This window comes from Talpa occidentalis, unplaced genomic scaffold (genome assembly GCF_014898055.3).
Source record: "Talpa occidentalis isolate TD23 unplaced genomic scaffold, MPIMG_talOcc4v2.1 talOcc4.9, whole genome shotgun sequence".
Classification (NCBI taxonomy): Eukaryota; Metazoa; Chordata; class Mammalia; order Eulipotyphla; family Talpidae; genus Talpa; species Talpa occidentalis.
In genome coordinates, this window is record NW_023605305.1 from 113,862,700 (window position 1) to 113,884,529 (window position 21,830).

The following is a 21,830-nucleotide window of genomic DNA, read 5'->3' on the forward strand; positions in this document are numbered from 1 at the left end:
TCAGCAGCCTCAGCTGCCACCCAGAGCCAGGCAGGAAAAAGACTGGGGTTTCCACCGGCCACATGGCAGCTCAGCTCTCCCCAGGGGCGGCGAGCGCCAGGCGAGGCTGGGTAGGAAAGCCTCCCCCATCCTCACAGCTCCCGCTGGGTAAAATTGTGCTCATTCCCAGATAGGACTGAAGTGAAGGGGATCTAGAGACGAACAACCAAGCATCTGAGGACTATATATACTTTTTTCCGAAGGCAAATTCAGTCGGGCTGGAAGTCAGGAAGTGAGTGACTTATTCCATGCTCACCAAACCCATCCAGGAGGCCTGTGCGCTCCCCGGTGCCAGTGCGGGGGTGCTGGGCTGCATTAAGCCAAGAATGTGATGCAATTCCAAAGAACAGGAAGAGGGTTCGCTGGAATGGGGACAGGATGCTGACTGGGGGGCGGCCGTGGCGTGGGTGGAGCGGGAAAGAGTCGGTTATACGAAAGAGCAGAGCCAGAAATGAAGTGACAAAATGGAAGGAATCGAAAAACTAGCCGAGAGTCTAACCCCCTCACCGCTGACGATAGTCAGACAGACAGAAAAAGCATCAGATTCAGATCTGGCTTCTCTGTCACTTAATAAGAGCGAGATGATAACCACCCTCGGGGCTCTCTCAACACAGGGGGTGTCCCCTGCGGCCTCTTTTCAAGCGAAGTGTGGTATCTGATGGCAGCTGAGAAAATTTATCTGTACAACGGGACCGCGGATGAGAAAACATTTATGAAAGCAACTTACGAAGAACAGTTCAAGTGTCAGCTGATGTTCTTATCAAGTATCAAATCACAAGGATCTTTTAAACAAATTTGAGTAACAGTAAGAAAGGTTAGACACAGGTCATATTTGCTGCAAATGACACAGACACACTCTAAGACACATTCAGACACTGAGAATTACTCTTGGAGTTAAAGAGGCATCTTAAATCAGAGGAATCAGGTCTGAACAACTTACTTTCCTCTCTGATTTAAAAAAAATCATCTGCATAAAAATCAGTGGCACATGAGGTCTAAAAATCTGGGGTGAAATGGGAAAACATTTATTGGGGTTTCTAGTTACTCAGGTCAAATAATTAAAATGGGATTAAAACAACAGCCCCAATTTTTCTTTTTTTTCAGGAGCTAGAAAAGGCAAAATATGATGTGAAGTAAGTGAACACGTGTGGTCTTGAATATATTGGGATTTGTCTCATCTGCCACCTAAGACCATTGTTTTTTGAGGACAATTTTTACAGTCTAGTTGTTTTCCTCTCACGGAAACACTAGTTTAGACCTGGAGGATTGGCCAAGAGCCTTCGGACTGGAGATGACTGCCCTCTTCTGGGAACACTAAGCCATGGCCTGAGACATGCCCTGCTGGGCAGAACCAGCCTGAGACATGCCCTGAGACATGCCCTGCTGGGCAGAACCAGCCAGGGAGATCGCCCATCAAGAGTTTAGTTATGGAAATGGCTTCTTGGTTTCCAGAGGAACAGGCAAGATTGCACTGGTCACAAGTGCTTTTCTTGAACTGTTCGAGCAGCAGCAATAACAGTGTGGTGCAACAGGTCACTTCATGGGTCATAAATTCTCATGTGAAGTAGGCAGATCACCCACGGGAAACTGAGGCACATGTCCCTAAGTGGTGAGCTGGGTCTAGAAGACACGTCTCCCACCTCCAGGCAAAGCTTCTTCCTTCTCACCACGGAACCTGCCGTAGGTGACGCCAGGGATTTGCCCTCTTTGTAGTTTTCTGGAAGCCTGTCCTCCAGCACTGTTCGCTTTACACTAGTGTTCAAGCAGCTGAAGAAAATAAACATGCCGGGTTATGCTTCTAGCAAGGACACAGTTATTTTATCAACAAAAATAAATGTAACAACATAAATTCTACAGCGAGTGGATGGTCTACCATAGGACTTCTTCAACTTTTGCTTGGAAGTTCTTAAGTCTCCTCCTTTTTTCAAAGAAGCTTTATTTAGCAAGCAAAGTTTTGTGTCAGTTCCCTCTCTCCTCCTAGGGAAAACTGAGTTTGAAAAGGATGGAAGAAAAAGTAAAGATTAAAAAAATCAATACAAACTGAGTTGAGTTGATGTCCTTTTATTTTAAAATCGTGTCAATAAACACACTGCATTTTAATGCAAATGATTAAAGGCAGACAGATCTGCTCTTCATTTCTTACCTTTCTATGTCTTACTCCCTGCCCCTGCAGACTAGCCCAGCAAACGTCAATGCCGACCTACACTTCTGCAGAGCAGTCACTGGGAGAATGATTTTGGCAGGTGCAAACTTGGTGGAAACCAGGACTTACACCACTTTCTTAACTTCAATGTGGTCAAATGTCTTTGCCATGTTTGTCAAAATGGCATATTTACTGTTGACCTTGCTACGTCCTCAGGTGACAAAGTGGCAGTAATGGAACATGGGAGGCTCATGTAACATCCTCCACACAAGAGCCACAGGCACGAAGGCTGTAGGGTCCATGGCAAACACCCCCAGATGGACACCTGCCAACTCGCTGACATCTGTGCTTCTGTCCAACTCTAATTTCCGTAGTTTCCGCCCCCTCTTCACCCCGTTTCTGCCTAAATAATCAATTTCCTCTGCTACAGTCTTTCCTCCTCTTCCCCAAGGTGCTCACTACACACTAAACTCTTCCTGTTCATCCGTGGGGGGTCTTTATTGGGTTTTTTCCTTTCCCATTCTACTAGACCTGCACCATTTTCTCCCACTTCATTTTCTCCCACTTCATTTTCATTCATAGTTTGTTCTACCTACAACTTACCGGACAGCTCAACTCCAAAAAAAATGCATGCATAAATTTTTAGGACGCCAGGTACTCATTCAGCAAATACGTGCCGAGCACCTGTCACTTGCCGGTCACTGTACTCAGTGCCAGGGACCCGCGCATGCCAAGCAACCGGTCTCTACCCCAGGGACCTCTCACAGCATGTAGCCAAGGAGATAAACAAATACACGACGACAATGATTTTACATTGGTAGGTTCTACGCGATATGAACAAGTCGCCAAGGGAGGATGAAACCGTAACTTCTCCCAGGTTGGTGAGGAGGATGTGAAGGTGCCGGAGGCTTTATAAAGGAAATGTTAGACCCGGGTCTTTGGAAGGTGAGCAGGTTTTGGAGGTAGAAAGCGGAGGATGGTAAAGATACAGAATAAACTAGGCACAACATAAAATGGTGAGAGAAGGCTTGACAACTTGCTGTGGCCCAAACAAGGTGGCGGTGGGGAGGGGCTGATGCGTCCAGGATGGTGCGATGGGCCAGATGATGGAAGGCGGGCTGGAGTGTGTGACCTTTTGTTCTATATGAAGTGGGGGTGTGATCAGCTCTTTAGGAAAATTCCTGATGTTATGAATATGGTGCTGCTGAGCTGAAAGAGGGTGACGTATAAGGAAAGGAGTTAAGGACAGGAGTCCAAATAATGCCTGAAATAAGGCAAAAAGGAAGTGATGGTGAGACACAGGCAGGCAGTTATGGAAAACGGATTTTAGTTACCAGTTGAAAGGCAGAAGGAGAAAATACAGAAGCCAACTGTAATTTCATGACTTGAAGTTTAGGTAAAACTTGAAAATACAGTAGGGAGCACAGGTCAGGCCTTGCTTTTTGAGTAATGGAAGGGAGGTCGCGTTTCAGGGCACTGAAGTGTCTGGAATAGTCAAACACAGACAGCCAGTTAAGTAGCAAAAAACTGAGGTCTGTAACTCAAGTCTGAGGAAGTCAGGTATATTTCAGAGTTACCAGTAGCACACGTTACCAGTAATATAAGTCGATTCTCTAAACACAGAAGACAAAGTACAAGTTTGTTCTTGGAAGAAATCTTGCAGTGTGTTTTTTTATACAGGGATACCTTAAAGCGGGAACATAACTGCATTGATTAAAAAGAGACTAGAGAATAGTATAAAATTATCAAAAGGTAAATTGAGGTCTGAAAAGAAATCGTAAATATGAATGTTGATTTTGACTCTCTCACTTACAGAAACAAAGCCGTAGCATTAACTACTAAATAAAAATAGCATCTAGGAAAATAAAGAAGTAAAATGAAAAGGGATTAAAAAATGTGAGGTGGGGAAGGCAGATAAAAAAAACAACAACAAAAAACTTTGCTAGGCCCTATGTGAATCAGATGTAGATAAAGATTGAAATCAAATGAAAAAGAAGCAAATAAGAAATGACATTACAAATGTAGGATGAGAAAAGGCATACAAGAATTCAAGAGCAAAAAAAAAAAATTAAGTAAACAAGGGGGTGAGGCCTCCCTGGTGGCCTAGGGGTTAAGTCTCAGCACTATCATTGCTAGGGCCTGAGTTCGATCCCCAGCCTGGGGTCTGACCTACTTGGTGCAGCAGACCTCTCCTGTCTCACCGCTGCTCTCCTCAGCAGTGGATTTCAGTAGATCTGCCTGTTCTGGTCCCCACTCTGTCTCTGGTGAATCCTCTCACCCTCTGTACCTCTGTCCTATACTCCAGCTCTTCTATGCAAAAAAATAAAATGTTAAAAAAAAAAAAGACTCAAAAAAAAAAAAAAAAGTAAACAAGGGAGACATGAGAGAATGAAAAGGGGCTGAACAGTAAAATGAAATCATAGAAACAATGGCTGTCGTCTGAAAGCAAACTAGTAATAGCACAAAGTGAAATGCCAGTGCCTAAAACACACATCCCCACCATTATTTAGTTTCAGTGAACATTGCTGTGTACTGCGAGGTGCCAAGCAGCCCTGGATTTGAATCTAAGTATTTTAACCGGCCATGTGACTTGGGCAAGCTGCTGTGAGCATTGTGATACTACCTGTAAAATGCCTGCTACATGGTATTTATGATTATGGGAGAAAAAAATGAGTCCAGTCTTGCTTAGCATGTGGGGGTCAAATTTCCAATAATTTTGCTAATCTGAAAAGAGAATTCAGGTACACCACTTGAAATAAACTTTATTAGAATTGAATGATTAAACAGCTCAAGATAGTATGACTGTTAGGTCAATCCTGCTTGACAGTAATGAGTAAGAATAGATAACGCGATCCAATTTGCTACCCTATTCAATTTGCTACCCTACACACACGCTTCTTTGGGAAACTTTACAAATTACTTGGTCCAATTGTAAATGTGCTATTATTGGAAACAGTAACATTTATAACTTTTCTAACCTCTGCTCTTTGCTTTTTTGCTGAGCTGTCTGAAAAGACAACCTAGTGGCATTGTTTGTCCTGTTAAATACACTAACCAAAAGTCTTAATTATGTGGCCACCCAACAGTCAAGAGCTTAGTCATAAAACCTCCCAGTAAGATGGGAATTGAGATGTTTTCTTATAGATGTATTTTCAATGTGTGTGCAGAAATGATTATCCATTTGCCCTTTTAACTTGCTTGTGGAAGACTTCTACTGAAAAAAGCAGAAAATATATATAAATTTTAAGATCCTTAAATGTGACTTTGAGGAACTGGGACACAGATCCCTGAGTACCCTAGAGGAAAATTACCACAACTCTTTTTTCAATAATGTATCTCCTCCACAATGTTAGTCCAAACTGTAGAATCCTTCTAATCCGCCACAGCTGGACAGTTTTCCAGGCCTCCAGGTACTCACCTCTGAATTCCACATCCTACAGATCTGGAGTCCTTCACTGGGGGGGTCATGGACCACTAGGTCAGGGAAAGGCTTTGTGGAATTCTTAAATACACAGACATAACATGTGACACCTGAGTTACATGTACACATGAACATCTTTCCGGGGATAAAGGCATATACCTTTGATCAGATTTTCAAAGGTTTTCCAAAAAGCTTAAGAGTCATGGTGTACTGCTACATTTTAACTTCTTAAAGCATTTTATGAAGTTCAGTGGCATTTCCAGAAAAGCTACTTGTCACAGAATTTCCACACCTACTTCCTAGTTATTCAGTCCAAACCACTGCAATCTTTTGTCCGTACTTCTCTGGAATTATTTCTGCCTGTATGCTTAAACACCTGATTGTTGTATTCAAAATACATTTCTTGATACCTTTTATTTGACCTCTTGATCAAATAGCACAGTGCAGAAAAGCAGGCTCTGCAATCAAATCGCCAAATTTTAAATCTCAGCTTGTATCACTTTCCACCCTGGCAAATTACTTGACTCTGTGCCTGAGAGTGGCATCCTTTATAAAGGCTCTTTATTCATATGGTGTGAACAGTTCTTACTTCAGTGTGAGAGTAAGTTCCTAACACAGAAACCATTACATATTATTATTTTGTACCTGGGAGAACGCCTTTCTTGAAAATCACGTGATTCCTGTCTCATTCTAGCATTGATGGCTTCCTAGTTTCATCTCCTTATTTCCAAACATATCACTCTCTAATTTTTCACTACGGCCAGGAAGATCATATGATCTGATGCCATCTCTTGCCACAGATAGTGTAGTACTAACCCCAGCAGCATGGTAGACAAGTCCCTTTATGATAGTGAACCGGTCCTGTTCTTTCTCAGGTCTACACCGTACCCTAGGAGTTAAGCTGAGCCAAACTTACTGTAATCCCCCTAAATGTGCCTGACTCTTTAACTCAAAGCTTTGCACAAGTCATTTAACAAGTCATCTTCCTTCCCCAAGTCAATTATGCCTCTTCCTCATGTGCCCCCTGCACGACTGCACTATTTGAGCTGCCTGTTTTGAGTCCTAATGTTTCATCTAGTCAGATCTCTCTACTGCCCAATAAAGAACAGATGTGGGAGCTGTATGGCAGTCCTGTCCTCCCATTTTCTGTTGTAATTTTAAAATACTTTCCTGTTCCTTTGTTCATCACCCCTACCTCTCATTTTTAAAATTAACCCATTGAGTTTGAACAGGAATGTATCTAATAAGGACATGTATACATAAATAACTAGAGGGAACACACTGGAGGGAACATTCTAGAAGTATTTATTTCACTGCTGACCATTTGGCTGCAGCGTGCAGCTCTCGCCCACGAGCTGCCACTCTCCACTCCTACGGACGGACGGCTGGAGTGCTACCACTGGGGTCCTCAGCCCTTCAAGGGCCTGTATTACCAACATCATCACTGAGGGACAAGTCTTATAGGGGCTTAAAAGCACTGATTTGCTATAAAAAGTAACTTCATGTTTCATGCATAAAATTCCAACTGGCAGATTTAGGTCCAAAATGCAAAGAAAAAAGCTTTTATGATAGTTCTGTAAGTTATCAGGAATATAATAAGCATTTCCTGTTGCCTTGTTAATAAGGAAATAGGATTTATTTTCTCCATCAGGACAGTAGCTTTGATATCCCTCAGAATTATAAAATTGCTTACTGGCTACAGTTCTTTTCAAAGATATTGAGAAGTAAGAAGTTGGCTCTTTATCCTGTACAATCTAAAGAAGTATCTGCAGTATGTGTAAGAGATAAAGGTTATATTGTAGACCCTTGTGACAATATTTAAAAGGCCTATTCTCCCCATTTAAAAAATTCTACCTCACAAAGTAAAAGGAAGTCCCCAATCGTCCCTGAGAAAAAAAGGGGTAACAAGCATAGGTGCTGTTTCATTTGTTAATACAAACTACTGAAAATGAATTATCTACTTCTAGAACATTCTCAGAGAAGCTGAGCAGACTGAAGCAGGTATAAGGGGCTTCCTCAGGTAAATGTATGTAGCAGAACAGTTGCTCAGCAAACATTTTAATTTAACTACATAGTTGAACATTTTTCATTGTGAAATTGATCCTGAGAGGATGCTTATGGGATATGGTAGAATAATTTAAATGTTAGCAAACTGTGGAAGAAGGAAAAGAGTGGGGAAAACTGTAGTGGAGAAAGAAAGGAAGGGGCAGGCCAACGTTGTTGTTCTGAGCTGGGCCTTTCTAATTAGGTCAGGGGCCTCTGGCTATCTGTATGCCACAGTCACTCTTATGTTAATATAAACCACCTGCTGAAAAATAAAATTAAGAATGTCCCAAACTAATTTAAGTATTTTAAGGAGTAAATGACAAAGAGCGTTTTAGTTTCTTAATCAAGGAGTGCTATAATATAATTTCAAGGCATCTTAATATAATTCCTTTAACCTTAAAGCAATTGTGCAATAAGCAAAGTAGTTAAAAAGGAAAACAATAAAGATTAACTTCCTACAGGGGCCAACAGACAAGATCTTTGCAGCACAGCAATTAACCTTCACATACTGGAGTCTTGTTTAAAAGGCCATCAAAAGACTCAGATTACTGAAAATCACAAATGTCACCAACAAAAGGAATGTTGATTAGCTAGAGTTGAAAACCTTTCCAGAGGGCTGCCTCCTCTGAATGAATTTCAGAATGTGACTTAAACAGGTTGTTTAAGCCAAATCTCACTGATGGCTCCATTAGAGACTGAGAATGCCCCAGTCAGGGCTGTTTTAAACTGTAAGACACTGGGAGGGAAAAAACAAAATAAAAACAATCTACTGTTCCCTAACATATATGGCTTAGCACCCAGAGAAAGCCTCTGCCCCCAAAAGAGACTTTCCACTTAGGGTTAAGCATCATTAAATGAGGTGTAACCTTTCATTTTCAGGATCTTTTCTTGCAAGGTCTTTAGAGGCAGAAGTTCCACTTGGATTCTAATACACATCTCTGTGAGCTCAGCTTCCTGAAAACATACACTTGCCAGGTTCTAGGTTCGCCCTTGCCAGTGACTGGATTCACTACTCACAGCCACCAGAACCGCACATACACTATTAACATGATGAAAAATACAGCTACTGCTGCAAGTTTGGCATACGTGGAACGCATGTTCAAGTATTTCGCATCCTGGCGGTATTTCTTGGACAGGCTGGACAAATTGTTAGCCTTTGAATCCAATGCTGTCAAAAAGGAAAAAAGAAAAACATTCATTAGTCCCTGGAAGTATTGTATGAAATATATTAAGACGCAAACATAATGAAAATGAGTGGCACTATGTCAAACAATCATGAAGTTCAAATTATCGTTTTTGTTTCAAGGGTTAGGTTCCGTATACCAACAACTCACGGTCCTGAAGCATCTACAAGGCATTTGAAAATCCCCAGACCAAACTGTGCAAATTCTTGAGGCTATGCAGTGAAGGAGTTAGGAGCACAGCACTGGTCTCAGACCCTGGTTCACATATCAGTTGCACCAATCATGTGATGCTGGTCAACTCATTTGGTCTCTCTAGGACCCAGTTTCTTCTACAAAATGGGATAAAAACAGTAACTACACTATGGGACTGTAAGTTCAAGAATGCCTGTAAAGTGAGGGCAATGCCTGCCTATGGCAAACACTTGACAAATGTCAGCTGACAATCATCGTTACAAGCTTTCTAAATTAGAAATTAGATTCTAATTTAATTCTAATTCTAAATTAGATTCTAATTTAATTCTAATTCTAAATTAGATTCTCTTATACACTGAGTACTAAGCTATATTTCATGATGACTACTACTATATTTCTAAGATTTTCCACAATAAAGGCTATAATGAAAATAAAGCTATTAGAAATACTACTTTTATAGACACAGAAAAGTTGTACTGTAACTGAAATACAAACGTGGATGCAAGAAAACCACTAATATCTACTAAATTAAGCTTTTTAATATCTTCTAACAAAGTTTTTTTTTGTTTCTATAAGGACATTTGTAATGTTGTGATCCTTTAATAATTGTTAATTGACCACTTAGAGAAATAGCCAGGTAGGGCCTCCTTGGTGGAACAGGCGGTTGAGCGCAGCGCTGTGAAGCTGTCTGCAGCCTCTGCAGTGCCAGCTCGATCCTCGCTGACCAAGGAGATACCCACATGGAGTGGCAGACCTCTCCTGTATCACCTGTTGCTCCCCTCAGCAGTGTATTTTGTCAGTCTGCCTGTTCTGTTCCCCACTCTGTCTCCGGTGAATCCTCTCACCCTCCTGCACATCTGGCCTGCACCCTGGTTCTTATATAAAATAAATAAATAAATCTTAAAAAAAAAAAAAAAAAGAAAAAGAAATAGCCAGATAGACACAAGCTCAACAGGACTAAAATACGGGGCAATTTAAATAATAAAAACAAGCTTGAGTTTGACATTCATGAATTCTGACCACACTTTCCATTTCTCTAAATATGTGACAAACTATTTTGCATCTGAATGTTCTTTCTTCCCTGGAAAATGCTTTTGGAATATTTGATGTTGCTTAACAAAAACTGGTTTTGATTGAGAAATGCGGTATTACTTAGTAACACAGGCATGACAGCATTTCTAAATTGGCAACTTGTCCTGCAAGAAAAACACCTAGTCATGTAAGTATGTTTTCTTACTGGGGGGAGGTGGGGGTGAGAAATAACCATGACAATGCTGCAAGGAACCTTCCCAGTCAGTGTACTAAAGCGCATATTCCACTGGATAGAGGTTTTTAACTACTATGTTTATTGCTACATCTCCCCAGGGCTTAGAACAGGACCTGGATATAGTTAATGCTCTACAAGTGTTTGCTGAATGAATCTGAACCTGTGGAGAATGACTGGGCAGAGGAACAATTATTAGGGCATATAAAATAAGTAACAGTAAGAAAATTTCTCTACATAGGAACACTCTAAAACATATAAAGATAAAGCTATAGCTTGAAAAAGTCATTGAGCAAATATTTATGTTCTAGGCACCAAGCAAAGTGTGAGACGATACAATGGTCATCGAAACAGCATGGTCCCTGCCTCTGTGGAATTTTTTATCTATTATGGTGACAACTTTAAATAAAAAAACAAAACAAAACCCAAGGTTTAAAAGAAACGGGTATATTTAAGGAGCAAAAAAAAAAAAAGCATAATTTGTATCTTGCGGAAAGAACCCATATGAACTATCCTTGCATCTCAAATGTAGACTAGTTCTAAAACTTTAGTAATTAGAAAGGCATAAAAAAATGGATTCTTATTACGAAGCTTAAAGAGGAAGGAAACTCCTTGGAGTAGGCTATTCTTTTCACTGTCTTTCAAATACGCTCTGCTCAGATGTGCTTTTTCCTCCTCTTAAAATTCCATTCTTCATTCCACCGTCCACCTAAAATCAAAAATTCTTTCTGTTCATGTTCAGCTATTTCATTCTATGTGTTTATAGCACTTCTGTCTGTGTTTGTTTAAAAGTATACACAGAAGATGGAAAAGGATTCCAGAACAAATTCTGCCAGGTACTAGCAGTCTGATTTTCAGTGGGCTGCTTAACTTTTCTGAGTCTCTGTTTCTATACTTATAAAACTAGTATATCACCTTTGTTACAAGATATTACGCTAAAGAATTAAAAAAACCATAGGTGAAATCCCTAGCATAGTGCCTAACTCAAAGTAAACATACCACTGATACTTACTCCATTCCACTATTAGTTGCTCTATAACTTTGTTTAACTTCCCAACCAGCTGAGGTTGAGTTAAGGGAGGAAATGCCCTTCCTTTTCAATTAGTGTATCAGCTTTGCAGCAACCAGCAAAGCCCCAGAAGAGAATCCTTTTACACTTTTGATAAGCTGAGCAAAGCCCCAGAAGAGAATCCTTTTACACTTTTGATAAGCTGAGCAATATTTAAATTTTGAATTGAAGAAAAATACCTGAACTGGCCTACTTTATCCCAGGTAGAAAATGTCAGCCTTTTACACTGAAAATTTACAGTCTCATTCACCCAAATTTGATATTAAAAAAGTACGAAGCCGTAGGCAGGGACAACTAACATAAAGATTAAAATTTGCGGTTCATAATAAAAGAAAACCCATTTACTCATGAATATGTAACACAGCTAAATTCAAGAAATACTCATTAAGGCATCCACTTGTGATCATTACTGTGAGAGAAATGAAACATATAAAATAGATATGAAACAATTAGATACTACCCTTTAAAGTACATGCCCATGTGGAACACTTAGGTAACATTTAAATATTAGGTAAATATATTTTAAAGATAAACTAGGCAAATAAGTACACACACACACCCCTCGTTATGTGCTAAAAACATTACATAGCTCAGCAGTAAAGTCTCCCTAAGTGGCTACTCAGGAAACCACTGCAATAAATTTTTGTAATTTCCTCTTTCTTCTTTTCATTTCCCTTAACATATGTGTTTCTGTAAATATTTACCCAATTTAATAAATATCTTAGGAACAGTAATTGCTTTTTATGAATGGGAGACTACACTGTCCCGGCACACAAAAATTAATCACGTCCCCCCCAAATAAGCTATCCTTGCACACAGAAGGACAACCGCTTCTTCGTAAGCCTCACTGTTTTCACATACCTGAGAGGGCTTCTCCCCGTTGTAACACCTCTTCAATATTGGCCACCATGATCCTCTGCACATCCTGCAGTTCAGTGTTGATGGAGCCGAGGTTTCTCCGAGCACGACTGTCAATGTAGAGCTTCTTGGTTTTCTGAATGTAAGTATCTACAAGGAGAGAGTAACCGTGAGCAAACCTCCCACATCATCCAGGTAGTCAGGTAGAGAATGGAGTCCTGTGCTTAGTTCTGGCTCTACAAACCCCCATGCTTACTCAAGCTCCTGCGTATCAAAATTTGAATTTTGCATTCTTCATTTGAAATCTATATATACATAAGCAGATGACCATTCAGGAGAAATACCCTCAGCACACCTTCAAATCAGAATATCTGCCACCTGCACACCTTCAAACCAGAAATACCTGAGAGAAACTGAGGCCTGTTAGAGTAAGCTTTCTCAAGCAGAAATTTCCAGACTCTATTTGAACTGATTTCGTTACTTGACATGTTTCCTGGCAACAATCTAGCATTGCTATGGCCTGACAGGGCAAAAGAATGACTTTATCAATTAGAAGGTTGAGAAATATTGCCCAAGCATTTTCTGATACTGTGTGTGTTTGTGTGTGTGTAGAATAACTTCAGGTATCACATGCCAACCAAGGAGATCATTAGGCACAGTTGTTGATACACACAGCCCTAATGAAGAATCAAACAAAGTAACAAGAAGGCAAAGGGTAGCAAGTAAAAACCAGAGGATTCAAGGTGAGGAAGAGGAAGCCTCAATTTATTCAAAATGACAAAAGGCCACAGAATGTTAAAAGAGACAGAATTCAAAACTTTAGTAAGCAAACATCAGAAAAGATGTTAAAATTCTCAGTGTAACAAAGCTTCTCTGTGTCATTTGCTCTGGTGACAGAGGTGCAAAAACGTACCAAACTCAATAAAGGAATAGGGTCTCGACACAGTGGGCACCTTCTTCCCATGTTGCTCATCGAACTCTGAGTGCAGGTCTTCCAGGTATGCAAAAGCCAGCTTCTTAGGGAAGGCAGCTTCACACAAAACCAAGTAACATACCCCCTGCTCAATAATGTAGCTAGAGACAAAAAAAAGGAAAAAGAAAAAATTGTGAGTAGCATAACAATATTTCTAACAGTTTGAAGCAGACTCTCACTGCCTACTAACTTTAAAAAATATATTCTCAAGTTTTCTCAAGTTAACACAAAATGCAAAGGTCAATTTCAAGCCATAAATCCATGGAACTAGAAAGCACACATCTTCTGATTAGAAGGATATTCAGAAAGGGATATTTAGACATATTTATTACAATTGTTTATTCATTACATAATTCTTCAACAAAATATCTTAAAACCTAAGACTTTCTGTTAAAAACCCTCCATCCACCCTTTGATTGTGTCTAATAAACTAGCACACAGTTTTAAACTCCTTTCAGTTGTAAGAAAAACAGTGGAACTGGAAATTATGGTGGCTCCTTAAAAGCTGGAAGTTAATGCCACAAAATTTCCTATAAAATAGCAACTCAGGATGGCTATGTTCCCTCATAGGCAGGGCAGGAGGACTGTGTATCCTGCCCAATAACAGAAGAGGTGCTCTTTTGTGACGGGGCTTCTGACTCCATGTCTGAGATATTCTTGGGAAAAAGCAGGCTCGGGGATTTCAAACTCAGTGATTTCCAAACATCCTTCATAATGCACTTTATTTCATCAAAAATTATATAGCCAATGAAATCAGTCTAAAATCCTCCGTCTGAAGCGTTACACATTACCCCCACCATGGTCCTGTCTATGTGTCTGAGGCACCCTGGACTGTACAAGGCCCTATGCTTAGGGTCTATTCTACGATCTTTTTTTTTTTTTTTTAAAGATTTATTTATTTATTTATTTATACAAGCACTGGGTACAGTCAGAAGCACGGGAGGGTGAGAGAATTCACCAGAGCCAGAGCGGGGAGCAGAGCAGGCAGAAGGACCGAAGTACACTGCTGAGGGGAGCAGCGGGCGGCAGGAGAGGTCTGCGCGCCATGTGGGACCCTCTTCCAGTGGCCGGGGAGCAGCCGGGGATCGAACCGGCGCTGTAGAGGCTGCGGGCAGCTTCGCAACCCAGCGCTCAACTGCTGCGCCACCGGGGAGGCCCTATTCTATGATCTTTCAGGACCTTTAAATTCAGTAAGTAAAACAGCACTTGCTGCTGCCATTTTACTATCGCTGTCGTTATTATGCTGCCCTAGCTCTTGTCTGGGCACCTTAGTCTCCTTGACTTCGGTCTAGATCAATCTTCTAAACCTCCAGTTTTATTCCTGGGGGTTCCCTAATAGCTATAAAATAAAACCACGTTCCTTGGTATAGTATTTGTAGCCATCAACAAAGTGTAGACCACATGCCAACCCATATCCTAACACACCAAAGGCAGGCTGTGTCCAACAAGCCAGGCTCCTTCCTGTGCTCACAGACGTCTGCTTATGTCGTGTTTTCTAATATTAATGCACTTCCATGTACCTGGAGAAGTCTTGTCTGTTTTCATAAGCACAATTCCACTGTAATTTTTCCTGTGAATTATCCCTGTATTCTCCCTCCCTCTCCTCTCCTTCCTCCAACTTACCCCTCCAAATAGGCATTTATGCTTCCTTCTTGCTGCTCTCAAAGCATTTCACTTAGACCCCATGACAGTTCCTCCTGCCCTGAGGTATTACAGCATGGTTGTTTGCCTACATGTCTCTCTGCTAATAAGAAGATAAGCTCATTAAAAAGTGTGGACATAAAAGGAAGGATTTAATACATGGTCTGGCAAAAAATAAATAGCTTTAATAAATAGCTCTTGGATGAGAGTAAACATCCTAAAGGACCTAGGAAAAAGAAAAATTTCTTTTTAATTCCATGAGAACTCTTCTAGGCCTGTGGTAGAGCGAAAGATACTATATAATTACATACCTATATTTTTTGATGTTGAAAATTAGATTTATAGGAAATGTTCATACAATACACCCTTCAAATTGATAACTTGTGAAATGTAATATCCATTACTTTTCCAACCCATAGGCTGGGTTTTTTTTGTTGTTGTTGTTGTGGGTGACAGGCTTTTCTTTTTTAAGTTAAACAGAGAAGAATCCTCTCAGGTCAGTATTATCTTAGTACTAAATTCCTAAAATAGCAAGGATTATTTAGCTAATTAATATTTTTTTCCTCTGATTTTCTTGTCCTCTTTTTTCTCTTAATCATTCTCATCTTATCACCTCGAACCTGATAAATACTAAATATTTGATACCAACCATTTGTAGTAATTTAAAATCCAATAAAGTACCTCTGATCTCTGTTCTCAGCTTTATGTCTCTAACCACAGATTTAGATGCTTTCAAATTATCTTTTACAAATCCCCTTTTGTAAATAACACTTGACTATTCTTTATGTGACAGACAAGATGTTAAGATGCACGTGGATTCCCTTATCATTCTCGCAAAGCTCCTATGATTACTTCCCCCACTTTACAGCAGAAACTGAGGCATGGAGAAACTTAGGTAACTTGCTCAAGGTTATACTGTTAGTAAATGTTTTAGCAAAAGCACTAACCTACAGTACCTGGCTCTGAGAAGACCTGAGAACAAAAGTTATCTATATGTGTGTGATGAATATATTATTCGCTGACACAGGCGAGCAGGCTAAACCATTGTGTACAACTTGGCTAAGCTAACCAAGACTTTAGTTTTGCAGATTAGAGCCAGGAAGTTGCTTCCATGAAAAGACTATATATTTAAAGTTATTCTTACTTCAAAAAAAAAATTGTTACCATTCTTACTAGGTATTGCTTACACTCACTGCTTTTCATTCTTAAATGATCACAAAGACATCAGGTTTATACTCACTGGAAAGTCATGGCGCCCGCTTCCAGGGTGCACCTGGTCGGGGACTGCTCATTCAGCTTTCGAAAGAGTTGCTTAGCCTGACTCTGGTACTGCTGAAGGTCCCGGCCAGACTGAAAATAAAGATACCTTCGTTTAAGAATTTTCCCCCAAAAAAGTTGTATCAATTAGTGGAAAACATCAAAGGACACTTCATGAATAAGATTCATTTATAGGACTAAGATTCATATTAACAAGAAAAGTGGCTTGCTCTTAGAGCAGAAAGGAAAAGCAAACCCCTTGTTCAAGAAAATCACATTAGTCAGATCACATAAAACACTTTCAAAAGCCAGTGGGCATCAATAAACATGCTGAGAGCTCCGGGGTTACAAGGGAGGGCGAGGGGACACAAGGGATGTGACAGGGCAGGAGGGAGGGAAGAGGGAAGGAGGTGGAAAAAGGAGTGGGGAGAGAGAGAGAGAGAGAGAGAGACAGGAAAGAGAGAAAGAACGAGGGAGGGAGGGAAGAGGAGAAGGAGGGAGGAAAAAGTTCAAACACACACTCTGGGATTTAAAAAAAAAATCACGAGTCATTTGCTGAGCAGCAGAGCGTACTACGTTAAGGCGCCCCAAACTCTCACTCCAGTGCTCTTTCCAGTATCATATCAGGGCCCTTCTCGTAACTGACTTCACTTGCTCAGTTACTGACACAGACCTGTACAGGATGTGCTATACTCGGGGGAAAATCCTGGGAACAAAACGGTGAATCTTTATTTTTTATGCTGTAACAGCAAGCAAAATCTTCCACAAGGTATTAGAGTATTAAGCATTCAAGCAAAACTCAACATGTGCACCATGACTACAGATTATCTGATCATCGTAACTACAACTGCATGAAAAGACCAAGAGTAAAGACAAAGATTGGAAAGGCAGCTATCCTTTACCGAACAGATATATTTGGTACCCAAGTTTGAATAGCAGATGTTCAGAGAGTAAGGGACAGAAGCATCCAAAAATGAAAACAGTAATATATGGATGCTAGAGTTACACGCAATATTTTCCTAAGTTATTTAACAATTTTTTTTTAAAAAAAGAAAACATCTACAGAGGAAAACAGCCGTGTCACTAACCTACTAGTGACTACTAGGGGGGAAGAAGTGTGTGGAGAATGGAAAGCAAATACACATTACTTCCTCATTCACAAAGTTAGGGGAAAACAACTTTTGCCATGAGCTGGGAAAGGTTTTATTTTACTTTGGATTGAAGGATAAACACTGTCTCCCTTTGACAGATGCTTAACTATTTAAATAGCAAAGTATTAATCCCAGATTTTCCCAAAAACTCAATCTGAGGTCTAACTTTAAGATAGCAAACCACTGAACTAACAGTAAAAATGAGGAAGCAATGATAAAATCTACCTTTGCAGCTAAGCAAATTTATAAGCACAGGATTCTAAACTATAATTAAAATGGTGAATAGAAATTTCAACGTAAGAGAAAAATAATCATGAGGTGAACCAGAGGAGTAAGGCAGAGGTCACAATTTTTTCTTTCAATTTTTAAAAATTAGCTATTGATTGAGATATAATTGCCATCACTACATTAGTTTTATTCATATAATGACAGTAGCAGATCCACCTATTAGATGATATCCTACTATTTATTATTACATCTAATTCATAGGAAAAGCAACCAGGTAGCAGCCCTGACCTAGATCTCACAAAACAAAATAATCACTGCTTTACAGACAGACCCTCAGTTTGCTTTTAAGATTAAAGGCACAGAGCCTCCCCTGGTGGTGCAGCAGTTAAACACTGGGTTGCAAGGCTGCCCGCAGCCTCTGCAGCGCCAGTTGGATCCGGCCACCGGGGAGGGTCCCACCAAAAAAATAAAAAGATTAAAGGCACAAAGGGCCCACAGTCAGCCGGTCTACCTAAAAAAATTAAATTAGATGGCCTAATTCTGTTTTCGACTTCATCGAGAATAGACTTGATGAACTTTGTATACAGTATATGGAAAGATAACTGTGAGTAACCTAATAAAGAAGATGTGAATTTCTAGACAAATTCTGGAACTAATCTGGATCCTAACTATGCACATAAAGGCACCGGGTGCTGATGTCCACACAATCAGAACATTTTTTATCGCTGTCACCTAGGAATGCTGAACTAGTTGCATCAAATAGCTTTATATGCATGTTTGGCTAAGCTCTTATCATTTTTAAATCCCTGTTGAACTCAGCTGTTCAAAGGCCAGCAGCAGCAGGAACCAACCATTTTCCTCTAAGAGCAATTACAGGAAGGTGATTAATGAAACCCTGATGACTGGGGGAGTACGGCAGTTCAACTGCACAACAAACTAGTTTCCTGGAGCAAACTGGTGTCTACTTGGTTGTATTCAACGCCTTCAAGTCCACAGAGCTGGAATAAAATGGAAAACATTTTGTTCATTTTGACATAGAATGGAAAGGTAAATGAAGAAACGGCAAACATCTGAAAAGGAGAAACATACTAGAAAGGAAGAAAAAGTATGAGTTAGGGAGTCTAGGTTGGAAAGGTTCATCTCTGCTTGCCCTAGGCCTACATTTCTAGGTAACAGTGCATAAGATATTCTTGTGAGTGTCTTTATTTTTATTTGAGCAACTGTTCATTTTCAATAATAAGGCAGTTTACCTTATTATCAGTAACCACCTAAATATCTATTATCAGGGTAAATATGTTGAATTATTTGCCCTAGACAATTAAGGTACCTAGCTATGAAACTATTTGGTGGAGACAGCCGTTTCTTAAGTTATGTCTGGACTCCTGAGAAGTAAATACATTATTAAAAATTCTTAGAACAAGGCATTAACGTGTAGCAGTTAAGCACAAAGGATCTAGTCTAGAGTTACAGAATGGTTAAAAATCAGAGATTCTCAATGAGGGATGATTTTTGTACCCCACCCTAGCCCTAGGGGCATTTCACAATGTCTGGAAATATTCTGATTGTTATATTATAGCTGGAGGCTGTGAGAGCAGTGCAGAAGTGCAGAGGCCAGGATGCAGCCAGACACCTCGCCACATACAGGACAGTTTTCCACAACAAGGAATTATCATCCCCAAATTTCAGTAGGGCTGAAGTTAAGAAACCCTGATGAAAAAACTCAGTGATGCTATTTATTAGCTGACCTATTAGCTGACCTATTATGGAACTGACCTATCTTCTCTAAGCCTCAGAGCTCCTATATCTATAAATGGAAATAATAATCATATCTATCCTAATGCGGTTGTATGAAAACTGAATGAATGAATGCACTTGATAGCTTATTAGCACATTATCTGGTATGCAGTAGGCATCTTATAAATGTTCTGTATACTATTATGATACTAAAAGTCTAGGACTCACATTTTGCAGATATTAAAAGCTTAAAGTGTTATCCAAAGAAAAAAATTCCTAAAGAATATCACTATGAAATTACAACCACAAAAACTTTTGTGTAAAATTTCTTTCCATGTCAACTAAACAACGCAACCTATCTTCGTAAACCAATACCTAACCTGGAATTTAATCTAGAAACATACAATATATAAGCTGATTTTTCAATAAAGTATCAAGGGAGGGAGTAGGGCCCACTAATATTAGACTTTCAAATGCACTTGTATTCTCTGCTCACATTGAGACTCAATATAATTGTTGGAAATTAACTAGATCCCCTCTCCCCCTGAAAACTATTTTGCAGTCAAAGTACGTATCCCTCAGAGAAACTTTCCCCACACCATTTCCATTATGTTTCTGAATTCATTTCCACATATTTCACTCCTCCTGCGGAGCGGTCCTAGAAAATTCTTCATAAATCGCACAAGAAAAACATTTCACAGTTGAAAAATCAGGGCAAGCTGTATTTTTCACAAATGATTAGAGTTGTTTTTGTGAAATGAATAAATAATACTTCACTTAGCAGGACCTACAGCTTCTGAATTGTATCACTGTTCTCCTAAAAGTGGAGGTAGACGTATTTCTACATTAAACCTAAAAAAGAATACAATCAAACAGAAGCTTTCCTTACTTCTAGATCCTAATGTCAGGTTAGCTGTCATTACTTTTGGGAAGACTTTCCAGATCTCCCAAAACCAACTTAGATTACTCTTCCTTCTTCAACTGTGGAAGCTTCTTCCTCTCCCATAGCAGTTATGCTATATTATAATTGCTGGTTAGTTACCTGGCTTTTCCACTAAACTGTAAACAACAAGAAAAGCAGGCCTATGTCCTCTAAATACCAGCTTTAGCACCATGCTTGGCAGTTTGCTGTGCTTTTTTGGCATAAATATATGAATGAAAAGTCTCAGAAAAGATATGAAAAATATTTTTTTTTCTAGAGTTCACCTTTTCTTAAGTCTGTAGGGCTGTTTTTTGTTTTTTAACTACTTATGCTCTACGAGACTGTAAAATAAAACTGACCCTCATTCTCAGCCTCCTTTCTTCTAAGACCCCCCTCTCCTTGCTCTAGAAACTTGTTCCATACCAGAAATTCCCCTTCCTGATTCGAAGGCACAAAGCTGCTTCTCTTCAAGCTATCTCAAATTGCTGGTGCGGTTTTTAAATCAATACATTTTCGAGCACCCGCTGGCATGAGACCACGATTGGGAAAGCTGTGGGAACACAACGATTAAGATCTGTGGTTTGCCTGCTAAGAAACTCGATGCATTGAAAGGCAAAAGAAAAATAGTAAAATAAAAGGACAAAGCGTTACAGGAATATTAACACAGGGATTCTAATTTCCAACAGCAGCAATGTAGCCAGGCACACAGGAGGAGGAGGGAATTGGGCACAACCTGAAAAGAAGGTATTGTACTGATCTTCAGACAGGTGCCTCTCTGTGGCAACACCACCTCGCCCACATCCAAAAGATGTCAGCAAGCAGGTCAAGGATCAGCTGCTGCACAGAGTGAAAAGAGCTGAAGAACTGAGGCACCGATTTTTTGCAGGACTTGTCGGTCGGCAGACTTGTCAGCAGCACGAACTTAGAAGCCCTGATTTTTAATTTTAATTCGTAATTTTAATTCCCCGGCGTTAAAGAACACCGGGTTGTCTCGATCGGCCGAACCTAGTCCTTCTTCAAACGTTTTCCCAAAGAGAAAACAGGTAACGCAGTAACCCCCGGCGGCAGGAAATCGCTCCCCGTCCAGGTAGTCTCTCCACGACCAAACGACGCCAGGGCACTTTTGGGGGGCCTGGGGGGTCGCAAGACGCGCCCCGTCCTCAGAAGGGCGCCCTGGGGTGAGGGCCCCGCGGCCGCCGGGACTGGCAGGGGCTCACCTGCTCATCCTCCTGCATGGAGGCGGCCAGCGGCAGCCCGTCCGCCACCCGGGCGATCATCGTGAGCAACACCATCTTCACAGGCTACAGGGACTCAAACACTGGCCCCCCGCGGCCGCGGGCGTCGTCCCGGAGCCTCGCAGCGACAACAGCGACCCGCCGCCCCAGCGCCCGCAGATCCCGCTGCGAGCGTCTCCGCTTCCCGCTGAGGTGGCCGGAAGCGAGCGCCTGAGCCGGCCACTTCCGGTCCTCAGAATTCGCGTCCCCCCCGAGAACCGCAGCTACCGGCTCGGTAGTTCCGTGGTGTCGCCTCCGCCCTTGGCAACTTCCAAGACCCCGCCCGCTCCTCTGGATGCTGACTTCAGGTGGTGGTTTGCATTTCTTCTTCTCCTTTTTTTTTTTTTCAAAGATTTATTTATTTAAGCATATAAGAGCTGGGGTCCAGGCCAGAGATGCTGGGGGGTGAGAGGATTCACCAGAGACAGAGTGGG

General features: G+C 40.7%; 1 protein-coding gene across 1 annotated transcript; it reads right to left on the reverse strand.

Annotated features, from left to right (window-relative positions):
• Nucleotides 1-7,953: 7,953 nt before the first annotated feature.
• On the reverse strand, nucleotides 7,954-21,546 carry SEC22B (SEC22 homolog B, vesicle trafficking protein). The gene is made up of 5 exons (XM_037499160.1): nucleotides 21,340-21,546; nucleotides 16,071-16,180; nucleotides 13,130-13,290; nucleotides 12,220-12,366; nucleotides 7,954-8,817 (listed from the first exon to the last, which is right to left on the reverse strand). The coding sequence occupies exons 1-5, from the start codon at nucleotides 21,412-21,414 to the stop codon at nucleotides 8,663-8,665; spliced, it is 648 nt and encodes a 215-aa protein (XP_037355057.1). The 5' UTR covers nucleotides 21,415-21,546; the 3' UTR covers nucleotides 7,954-8,662.
• Between the last annotated feature and the right edge of the window lie 284 nt (nucleotides 21,547-21,830).

What these genes read in the sequence shown, in the direction of transcription:
- SEC22B (XM_037499160.1), bottom strand. Translation starts at nt 21,414, where the DNA reads ATGGTGTTGCTCACGATGATCGCCCGGGTGGCGGACGGGCTGCCGCTG. An exon ending in CCATGCAGGAGGATGAGCAG is followed by an intron (nt 16,181 to 21,339) that starts GTGAGCCCCTGC and finishes CTTTATTTTCAG; the next exon opens with TCTGGCCGGGACCTTCAGCA. An exon ending in GCGGGCGCCATGACTTTCCA is followed by an intron (nt 13,291 to 16,070) that starts GTGAGTATAAAC and finishes TTTTGTCTCTAG; the next exon opens with CTACATTATTGAGCAGGGGG.